Here is an 11,754-nt window from a genome sequence, read left to right as displayed (position 1 = left end):
TAGGATGGAAAGTATAAAAACATTTTCCAGACAGAATAAGGTTGTGGCGCCAAGAGGAAGAAAAACCATTTACATAAAATAACTGTAAGCATGTATCACAAAGAAAAGTAGATACCTTTCTTGACTGTAACGTCAGCAATATCAAGCACAGCCCTGATGGGTGTCATTTTGACTCTGACCACGCCTATGTTGTTAATGATCAACATCGGGACAGTTATAAGCCCAGGGGTGAATGGATCAAACGGATTATCAGCCAGCCATTTAGCCTCCTCTGGTAACTTAGCCGTATGCGCTGTTCCACCAAACTCTACCAGACCATTTCTCTCAAGCAGAAGCTTTTCAACACCGGTCATTCGGCCGTTGATAGTGGAAGTCTCACCCCGAAGAACGACTTCTGTTGGAAACACGATCTCGGCGTATTCTTCCACGTGAAAGCCACACGGAGCGTCCATGTACGTATGAGTAGACTCCACTACAAACACAAACAAACGCTGGCGTGCCATCAACTTGACGATGCCTGTTTTATCTCCGGTGACTTCATGTGCGATGACGGTCACGTTTCGTGCTTTTCGCGGATGGTAGAAGATAACCGTAGAGTGACCTACGAGAACAAAATTTGTACAAATTAGGCAACACTTTAACGTGAATCTTCAAGGAAATTCTGCGAAGCTTCTCGATTGAACAACAATCCAAAGTTTTGATCGTCACATATTCACTGAAGAGTGAGCCGGCTCTACTAGTTAGCGAAAGTTCAATTCTGCAGGCTTTTGGTGGCTAATTCGTTAGTCCCAGACTATTATAGGTCGTTAGTAATCCCAGAAATAGCCAAAGGTGTAAGACGTGTGTAGGCGGGAATAACGTCCTCTGTGAGGAGACTCAAGGCTAGATTGAATTCTTAGGGAAAAAAATTGCATAAGCCATATCCGGGTTGCTTCATGAAACCTCTGTTTTAAAACTATAAAAAATTCGTAGTCTCTTGCAAATAAGACTGATCTTTACAAGTAAGTTTTTGCACTTAGCCTCATTTTGAAATTTTAAGGTTTTTGGAACCCTGAAGTGGCATCAAATGTTTGAAAAATGTTATAAACGCTTATGTGAGAGTAAGCCGTAAGATATATTCTGAAGCGTGTCAAGAAAGAGCAACAACATTCGGCAAGTACTGAAGTCCACTTCTCAGCTGCATTAAAACTGTTTTAATGTAGTTGATGTAGATGTTTTGCGAGTGCAGTTTTCCTACCACTAACGAAACTTCGAAACCATTTTCAAAACAACGTTCTTCAAACGGGTAATAATAGGAGTGCAATGGCTGAAAGGCTCATAAGCTATCAGGTTTGAAAGCAAAACAATAAAATGCCTGTACCTTAAGGCCTTTAAATTATGGTTCCAAAACTGATTTATCCGATAAAATAAATCATGCCCTACCTTCAACTTGCATTTCGTCAAATTCGTAAAACACCGTTTGATTCTCCATGATGACTGTTGGTGTTGCTACATCGTTGTTTTCGTTGTCCACCTTGACTTTGGCGTGTTCCGGTTTAAATGAAGTTAAGTTGGACTCTGGGTAATACTTGAGCTCCCGGTACTGTGGTCCGCGGCGACTCTCGTACTTGTAAACTGTTCCTGCCGCGCCTGCGTTATTAGAGTTGCCAGCAACTACACCACCAACAGAGCGGAATTTACCTAAAGCGAATCGGTGATGGTGTACAAAAACTCAGTCAGGAGAGCAGTACAATAGTGGTTGTATCTTACTTGTCGCTTTTGTCTGCAGAAAATATTTATTTCTCTGCCAAAGCGATGTTTTCATGTTTACGGCGTACCGTAAGCCATAAAAGGCAATACTATTTTCCAACGTCACAATTCAGAGGCATGCTTATTTGAAATGACCGCGATACGAGAGGGCAAGTTTCTTATGTAAAAGACACGAATACACCTCCTGACCGGTAAGTTGATTGCTTACCTACCCTACTTTGTTTTTTCAAAGTCGTGCAGTTTGGTGATGCAAAGCAAGAAAATGCTTCGACCCGACCCGTAAAGGGACTGATTGCAGATAAATAATGAGCCGTAGAAAAAAGTAAAGGTAAACGGTATCTAAACATTCGTACCACCAAAGTTGTTTCGGAAGTCAACATGAACTCCAATCCTGCCACCAGCGCCCGCACCGCTTCCGCTTTGTGCGTTACCACCATTGACGTTAATCTCGCCATGTCCAGTCATGTTGAGTGTCTCTATGAGCACACTACCCCCGCTACCTCCCCCACCGCTACCACTTCCGCTGTTTCCTTTGGATGTAATGAGGCCATCTAGGTGAAGATGTTTACCGATTTTCCACCACAGGGACCCTCCACCTGACAAGAAATAAAAGCATGACAATGAAATAGCGTAAGAATTGCTTTCTCTTTGGTGATGAAAGGCGTTAAGACCATTCCACAGGGAAAAGGTCAAGGTATAGCAATAAAAAACACTTTAAAACAAAATGCAAAAGAACGAAATAAAAATGATACGTTGGATAGTATATAAACAAGCTTGTTGTGTGACACCTTTAAGGCAAATAAGCGGCCACATTGCCGCTATCAGAGCGTCTCTCTTTTTTTATTTTTAAGTTTTCTTTGGATTAATTTGTTCATAACGTCCACATTACCAAATGCAAAAAAGAAGAAAAATCTATCTCACCTGCGCCCCCAATTCCAGTTCCCTGTCCTCCACCACTACCCAGGGAAAGTGGTTTATAAACAGAACCATAAGCGCTACCACCATGGTGATTATTGTACGATACACCTCCTTCACCACCGAAGCCGGCGCCAGATCCTCTGTTATTTGAAGAGGTAGAGCCTGCACCTGGACCAGTAGCTGCCTGGTGCCCAGCGCCATCAAGAGTCACGATGCCTTTGGTTTCTAATTCAGCGAAAGTAGAATAAATTATCCCGTGATTTATCTTGACCATTCCTTTATGGAGAATCTCAAATACGGATGATGTTACTGAGACTAAAACCTCGCGTACGCGTACCAGGTTCAAAATGCCACCCTGCTTGATAATAACATGTGCATAGGAACAGTTGCCAGGTTCTGTGATATCAACGTAGGTGCGGTTTTCCGTTATGGCCGTTTGTGCTGTTGATGCTGTCTTCAGGGTTGCTCCGTCTTCAAGGAAAATAAAGTGCACACCAGTCATCAATCCATAAAGTTCGGATCGGACGCCGTGGACATGAAATTCAGCTGGAAGGATGATCTCTGCTCCTTTATCGATGCGGTAGCTGCACGGCGCCTCGGTTCTGTTTGTTTCAGACTCCAAAACTTCAACGTAGATTGTCTGATTCACTCTTAAATGAAACTGTCCGGTTTTGTCTCCAATAAACTTATGAGTTTTTACCGTAACTTTTTTCCCTTTTGGATGGTAAACGATAAGTCTTGAATAGCCAGTTAACTCCACCTATATAACGAGAAAATAGGCTGAATATGAATAACAGGATATATAGGGATTCTTGAAAAGAGAAAAATTATTATTTTTGTTATTTGAAACTTCTTTCTAATCGCTCATCGCTCATCTTGTCCTAAAATGAGTTCTTAATGTTCCGGATTATCTCACATGTATGTCTTTCAAAGCTTTTCAAAACACAAGAGATTTGGTGCGTAACGTTTCAACGGGGACAAGGCAAAGGGTAAGTAAACGTATTGCCACGATTAGTACCTCATCAAACTCGTAATCCGTTGTCCCTTTCTCCATCAAGACAGTAGCTTCTGGAACATCTCTTCCTTCGTTGTCCACGTGTACGTAGGTGTGGTCTACAGCTAGGAAAGTAGTGTTTGTTTCTTTGATGTACTTAAGTATGCGGTACTCTAGAGGACGAAAGTTCTCCTCTTTGTAGATTGTTCCTGCAGGAGCACTATAGCCGTTACTTCCTGGATTGATCCCACCGCGATCAGTAAATTTTCCCCCATATGTGTACCTCCATCGGCAATGTATTCCTACCCGTCCACCAGATCCTCCACCCCCTTGGTTAGTAGCGTCTCCTCCGGCAACAGAGATTTCTCCGTGCCCAGTCATATTTGTCGTCTTTATAAGAATGCTGCCACCGCTGCCACCTCCTGCATGGCTTCCGATGCCATTCCCTCCTCTGGCGGAAATAAGACCATTCAACTCAATGTGTTTGCCAACTTCCCATAGCAGCTGCCCTCCTCCGGCCCCACCTTTCCCACTGCCACTTCCACCTCCGCTGCCAAGCATCAGTGGTCGATAAACGGAACCGTAAGCTACCCCACCTTCGCGAGCTCCTCTCCCACCATGACCTGCTCCACGTCCAACTAGATAAAACAGAAGAAAGCTGCTTCCTGCACCAAGACCTACTTCAGCGGGATGGCCTCCCATATCCAGATTAAAATGTCCTTGACTGTCTAGCCAGGCAAATGATGAGAACAACTCGCCGTGATTCATACTGAGTTTTCCTTGATATTTGATTTTCAAAATATCGCAGGTAACTCGCAGGAATCCAGTGTTTTTCCGAAAGTCAATGTGACCGCCTTTCTTTACCACTACAACAGCAAATGAGATATTTCCGGGCTCTGATACTGCAATGTACTTGTTATTCTCTATTAGCGCTGTCTGGCTGGTTGAATAAAAATCTGCTACAGCACCGTATGAGACCAGTAAATCCCGCACACCAACTATCATACCCTCAAATACTGACCGAGTGCCGTGCATGTTGAACTCGGATGGTAAAATTATCTCTGCACCGACATCGATCTTATAACTACAAGGCGCTTCCGTTATGTTTGTTTCCGACTCTACGTACTCCACAAATATTTTTTGATCTCGGCGGATGTGAAACTGTCCACTTTTGTCGCCAATAAACTTGTGTACTACTGCAGTGACATTGACATCTCCTGGGTGGTATACCACAAGACGTGAATAACCAGTTAATTCCATTTCGTCAAACTCATAGTAGGTAGTGTTTTCCTCCATCAGTACAGTTGCTCCAGGAACATCAAAGCCATCATTGTCGATGTGCACGTAAGTGTGATCCACAGCTAACATGGTGGTGTTAGTTTCTTTCGTGTATTTTAGATGACGGTATTCAAGAGGCCTTAAGTTTTCTTCTTTATATACTGTACCTGCTGGGCCGCCGTAATGACCCTGCTGACCTCCATGATCAGTAAACTTTCCGCCAAATTCATATCGCCAACGACAGTGAATTCCAACCCGTCCACCAGATCCTCCGCTCCCTGATCCGCTTCCCGAACCTCCGATAACAGAAATTTCTCCGTGACCAGTCATGTTAGTAGTAGTAATCAAAACACTACCGCCACTTCCTCCCCCAGCATTTGTTCCTTTTCCATCAGTTCCTTTCGAGGACAGAAGTCCATTTATTTGAAGTCTTTGAGCTACAAACCAGAAAATGGATCCCCCTCCAGACCCACCCACACCTTGACCATTTCCTCCACCACTACCATACATGCGTGGTTTAAAAACTGAGTCGTATGGCATTCCACCTTCCCCATAATCTGTTTTTCCCCCTTCACCACCATGTCCAGCCCCGGAGCCCACATTGTTGTGTGTTTGGCCATGTCCTACGCCTTCTTCTGGGCCATATCCTGTGCCATCCAAAGTCAAAATGCCTTCACTTTCAATCCATGCGAACGCCGAGTAAATGAACCCGTGATTTATGGTCATTAATCCCTCATACTTTACTCTGAATTTAGAGCATCGCAAGATAAGCGTGTAGTTAAGAATACGACTGAAAGTCAGTTTGGAGTCTCTTTCAACAGTGACTGTAGCAAATGAAACGTTACCTTTCTCGTCTATCTCAACATAGCGACGATTCTCGACTCTGGCAGTCTGCGCTGTAGACGAGAACTCAACAAATCCGCGACTTGCGATTATTAAGTGTTCAACTCCAGTGATGCGACCCTCGATGATACTTCTGGTTCCGTAAATGTTAACTATAGCAGGAAACACAACTTCAGCTCCTTGGTCAATCTTGTAACTGCACGGTGCTGTTGTCTCGTTGGTTTCAGATTCGACGACTTCTACATATATTGTTTGGTTCACTCTGACATGAAACCTTCCGGTACCGTCTCCAAGAAAACGATGAATAATGACAGTGACATTTGGACTTCTTGGAGGGTGTCTTACTTGCAGGTTGGCGTGTCTAGTCAAGAACAGTTCATCCAGTTCATAGAATAAGTGCTCACTCTCCATCAACATGGAGGACATGTCTGTTTTACGATCTTCATTGTCAACTTGCATGTACTTGTGCGTGGCAGTAACGTGTGTTTTATTAGTGGTTTTGTCGTACTTCAGTTCAGCATATTGCGGTCCACGTGCAGTTTCCTCGACATAAACTGTGCCAGCAGCAGCGTAGTTTTTCCCGCCTCCTCCATAAGCCTTGTAAACACCAGCATACTTATGTCTAAAGCGAACATGCGCAGAGATACGACCGCCTGAGCCACCTGAACCACTCGGACCAGCACCTTCTCCTCCCATAACATTAATTTCTCCATAACCAGTGAAGTTCGTCGTCTCGATAAGAATACTTCCTCCACTACCCCCACCAGCGTCAGTTCCAGATCCACTACCACCACGTAATGTAACCAGCCCATCTAGCTCTATTTCCTGACCAATTCTCCAATGAAGCATCCCACCGCCAGATCCGCCTTTACCTAGCCCATTTCCACCACCGCTTCCAAGATGAACAGGACGATATACGGCGCCGTATGGCTCCCCACTAGGCTGCCCAGCCTGAAAAACACCGCCTTCTCCACCGTGACCCGCGCCAGAGCCAATCTTTTTCTTTGTATTACCCGCTCCAGGGCCCACCTCCGCCGGGTGACCAGTATAGTCCAACACAAGTTTGCCTTCGCTTTCAACCCAAGCCCACGATGAGTCGATCTCACCGTGATTGATGCTGACCGACGCTTGATACTTGACTCTAAAAATGACAGCAGTGAAAATAAACGTGTTGCTTATACGTGAAAATTCCAAGCGTGAACCTTTCTGGACGTACACCTCAGCAAAGGTTATGTTGCCAGGCGAAGTAAGGAATCGAAATTCCCTGTTTTCTTTAATACCTGTAAAAATGAATTATTAGGTATATAAATGAAGTGGCAAACATTACCCATATGCAAAGTACGGTAACACACACCACTTTGAGCAAATTCATTTAGAAAAGGAGAACTCTTTGTTTACTTGCGCTGATTAAAACAGACATTCCTACTAGTAGCGAATTGCGGTGCGCGAAGTTTTGTATCCGTAATCAGTTCTTGTTTTGCAAACAGATGCCATCAAAATACGTATCTTTCTTGCTTAAAATTCCAGCTTGAGTGAAAAATGTTTTTGCTAAAGCATGTTTGTATTGATTTTTCAAGTTTCTAACGTCGACGAAATGGGTAAAAAGTGTAAACTTGTAAAGTACAAGCTTAAAACGTTTTTTCATAATCGTGCTGCTGTGATCAGCGGGTGCACAGCAAAACATGATGACGCCACAATTGTAATTACATACCCTCATGCAAACACACTTCTCGGCCAATCAGAGAGCGCGTACTATGTAAGTTACTTTATAAACTCGAATTTGACTAAGAAATGTCGCTTGTTGTCGTGAAAAAGATATTTGATAATTTGTAAACCGAAAATGTCAACTTTAAACAATAGAAATAAACTAGAAAATGAAAATGAAATAAAAAAGACATTCAAGAGAATTCCTAATTTGATGATTAGATTGTGTCGAATATGTGACACGTCTCTTGTAAACATTGTTCTCTGTTCCCTTATCTCTCTATACATTCGTTATTTTAGCAGTTGCCTAATAATTGTTTTGTTTAGCTCTAAGTACAAATAAATGTTAGAGACCATTTATTCCAGCCTCAACAATCTACTACTAAAAAAACAGAAGGATAAGTTTGTTATAAATGATAAATAATGGCAGAAAAGTTCTTTAGGCCGTTCAAATGTCGGAAACAGATAAATGTGATTGAACTTACTAAGGTCTAAAAATCGAAATAAACATTTAAAAGCATACCCAGGCATGTAATTTCCACTGGGGACTACTATGACATTAATCCAGCTTGTGGTCAGAGAAGAAAGGCGTGCTAACCACTTTGCTGTGCCTAATTTAACCGGTTACAAACAAGGAAATTGATGTTAATCTCTTTGTCTTCAATGCGCTACCTTTGAAAGCTTATCTGCATCTGTGGGAAAATTGCCTTTTGGTCCGTTTTTAATTTTCTGTTTACCGTGACAAAGTAGTAAGGCCGAAATGTAGGCTTTTAATTTTTTTACCACTGGGTCTAAGACCAATTATTAATCGACTTAAAAAGAATGGAAAGCATTTTCGATTGACGTATTAATCAATTGTCAAGTTCATAAGGTGACTGATTGATCGACTGACTGACACACCTGTCTGGGTCGTGGAAGCGAAAACAACATCTGCACCTTCAGCAACAACAAGACGATGGACACCAACAACTAGCCCTTCAAAGGTGCATCTGGTGCCCAGCAGGGTCAGGCGGGATGGGTAGACTATCTCCGCTCCTTGATCTATTTTGTAACTCACGGGAGCAACGCTGTAGCCTGTTAAGAGTAAAGAAGGAAAAAGCAAGTTTATCGTCTACTTGAGGCCTTTTTATTCTGATAAAACAATGGTCTTCTTTGGCACAAAGGCTATGAAATTAGCCATTTTGCTTGAATTTGTTCTCCTATACTGTCGGTAAAGCCCAATGTCTCAACTGTCTCCAGACGTTTTCATCTCGGCACGAACGAGGACAAGTTCAGTCCGAAGGTGTGGAAACAAGTTAGGTGTTGGAAGCCAAGAAAGACATGGACTTGTCTGGATTGGAAAGGCGTGGATAATACAAAGCTGTGTTTGTCTTAGTTGCCAATTTGTACATTTTCGACAGCAAATTACATGAAATTTTCCTCTCTTACCTTTCGTAGCCTCCACAACTTGAACAAACATCTTTTGTCCTGACCTAAGGCGAACAAGGCCTGTCCGATCTCCCGTGAAGTTATGGACAACAAAAGTTGAATTACTTCCATGAATATGAAGCACACCATGGTTTCTCATCTCCAATTCATCCACCTCGTAGTAGTAACTGTTTTCATCGATGATAATTGTCGCTATATCAGGATTGCGGTTGATGTTGTCAATTGACAGTTTTGTGAAACCCACGCCAAACACCGTTTGGTTAGCTTTATTAATGAACACAGGTCGATGAGTCAGGCCCTGATTGGTATCCGTATAGTAAACAGTTCCTGCCGCTCCAGCCTTAAAACCTGTCAAATAAACGAAAAAAAGTTGTTGTGATACAATATCTAATTATTCGCCAACATCACAATATTATAGTGGGAGAGGACACGTAAAAATGTTGAGAATGGTTGATGTATGAATATCTGCCTAAAGCATCACAAACTAACAAAACCTTTGTACGGTAAAATTAACATACCAGTCTTTCAACAATGGACGATAAACGACCCACTTACTAAATAAGTGTTTAAGAAAATATATAAATTAATAAATAAGATCTACACGAACCTAAGCCACCATAAGCTGTATATAGTCCAGAGTACTCTCGTAACCAAGCAACGTGCACTGCAATACGTCCGCCTGAACCGCCACCTCCGTTGCGATCGCCACTCCCGCCATTTACAGTCAATAGTCCATGACCGGAAAATTTAACTGTTTTTATAAGTACACTTCCTCCACTGCCACCTCCACTCTTAGAAATACCATTAGCTCCCTCGCTTTCAATGATACCATCGAGGTGAAAAAATAAGCCGATTGTAATCTGTGAAACAGGAAGGGAATCTCATCTTATTCTAAAAAAAGCCTTATTCGTTGCTAAGTAAAATTAAACATAAGATCTCAGTAATCTACGCTTGATGGCCGAGAAAGGGAAAATATCTGGGAGGATAAACATTCCATAAGAATACTTTTTCCTTTACCTTGACAGTGCCTCCTCCTGCTCCACCAGTTTTTCCACCTCCTCCACTACCAGCATGAACCGGATACACATACGAACCATACCCAGAACCCCCAGCGACAGTACTTCCTGGAGCTCCTTGTCCTCCATGCCCGGCACCAGACCCCGCAATACCGATAAGAGAACCAGACCCAGGTCCCTGTTCCGCTTTGAGTCCCTTCCCAGATGTGGTGATCCGCGAACTTCCTTCGAGGTGTGCCTCATTCAAGGCCATGTGAACTGTATCGGCTGAAATGACAGCTTTCTGACGCATATAAAGCGTGCTGACATCAAACTTCATGTGCTTAGCAAATAGCAGTTGAGTGAAGGCTTCCATAATGAAGATTCCAAATGCCAGTTGTCCTTCTATCGGAGATTCAATATACTCTTTATTTTTCAGTAAAGCACTGCTGATATTTTCACCAGCTATAAAAAATTGAAACACAGTTTTAGTGTAACTTATTGCAAAGTAAATATTTCAAGCACCACGGTTTTTTTTGGTTTTTAAAACGGACTTTCACGTTAAAAGTGCGGGTGGTGTATCAGCAAGAGCCGTTGTAGTTTGGGGGTACTCTAGATATGTGCTATGATGTGCTGTAATTCAACGTTTGTTCTTTTAGAGTTGTCTGGTATGCTGTTCAATGTAGTTTGCCACTTTGTTGAACCTGTTTCTCGTCGTGAAATTTAAATGTCTGACTACCTCACCGAAGCTCAATAAAAACAATATAACGTGATTTTCCCATTAATATTTTAAGAGTTTTTAAAATGGACTCTAAAGCCAAAAATAAGTATAATAAGTATAGATAAGACAGAAAAGCATCATCGTGTTCAAAGTAGTCGCTTAATAATCGCTGGAGAGCCCTTTTTGTGAAAGTTACTTCGTGATACTTGCATTAATATACTTATAAAAGGCCTATGATACATGCCTAAAAGTTTCCGTGCTCGAACATTTGGTTCCTTTTTTATTCCAAAGATGGACCCTTTCTTACCTTGGAAGACACGTCCCTCTGTCAGCGTCAGATTAGACACGCCAGTAATTCGCCCTTCGAGTTCAAACGCCGGATTCTTCTTTCCAGCAACATGGACATCAGAGACTAGCATTATTTCACCCAAATAATCTACCCTGAAATTCACTGGAGGGAAGGATCTTCGCCTAGTAAACTCTTCATACTCGATAAAGAAGACCTGGTTTTTCATGACATGTATAACAGACGATCCATCTCCAAGAACGGTTACAACGGAGATGGACGCACGGTTGTTCAATCCCAGTTCTGCAATCCTGAACACAGCCTGAAATTTGATAAAGAAAGGATGTTATTTTAGCCAGCCTTTGCGATCGTCTATTGAATGAATTAAATTTACAATCGATTTGCATTCAGCATCTTCCTGTGTATGCAGCGTTTTCAGCGGACATCAGGTCGGCCATATTGGTGTCCTGAAACAATGAAACGGCGGGCATGTTGGTGTCCTAAACCAATCCTGTGGGAGTTGAACTTTTTCTTATTTAAAAGCTCTCTTTCTTTGATAAATTTTCATAGATGCTGGCCACGTGCGTGAAATGGCTATATAAGATAATATTATTCATCCCACATTTTGTTACCATCACGTTTGTAAACAAGTGTCGCAACTTCCTCCCTAACCCCCCCAAAAAAACTAATCTAAAAAAGCCCAAGGCTATTCAGCTAGTAAATATACATAAACAAAAAGAGTCACCCAACTGAAATAAATGTTTCCATCTTACATAAAGCAAACTTGTTTCGAGCATAATGCAAAGGCGTGTTGTTGGAATTGGTCAGTGCATGAGGA

General features: G+C 42.3%; 1 protein-coding gene across 1 annotated transcript in view; it reads right to left on the bottom strand.

Moving 5' to 3' along the window:
- The window catches only part of LOC140941905 (uncharacterized), a 126,090-nt gene that overhangs the window by 31,272 nt on the left and 83,064 nt on the right, over positions 1 to 11,754 (bottom strand). Inside the window, 10 exon segments of the mRNA XM_073390908.1 lie at positions 116 to 601; positions 1,423 to 1,680; positions 2,103 to 2,345; positions 2,671 to 3,427; positions 3,686 to 7,062; positions 8,387 to 8,560; positions 8,915 to 9,262; positions 9,522 to 9,774; positions 9,932 to 10,374; positions 10,938 to 11,238. Coding sequence (XP_073247009.1) covers positions 116 to 601; positions 1,423 to 1,680; positions 2,103 to 2,345; positions 2,671 to 3,427; positions 3,686 to 7,062; positions 8,387 to 8,560; positions 8,915 to 9,262; positions 9,522 to 9,774; positions 9,932 to 10,374; positions 10,938 to 11,238 — 6,640 coding nt within the window.

This window comes from Porites lutea, chromosome 6 (assembly GCF_958299795.1).
Source record: "Porites lutea chromosome 6, jaPorLute2.1, whole genome shotgun sequence".
Classification (NCBI taxonomy): Eukaryota; Metazoa; Cnidaria; class Anthozoa; order Scleractinia; family Poritidae; genus Porites; species Porites lutea.
Note: the sequence above shows the minus strand (reverse complement) of the source record. Positions and strands in the feature narration are given on the sequence as shown.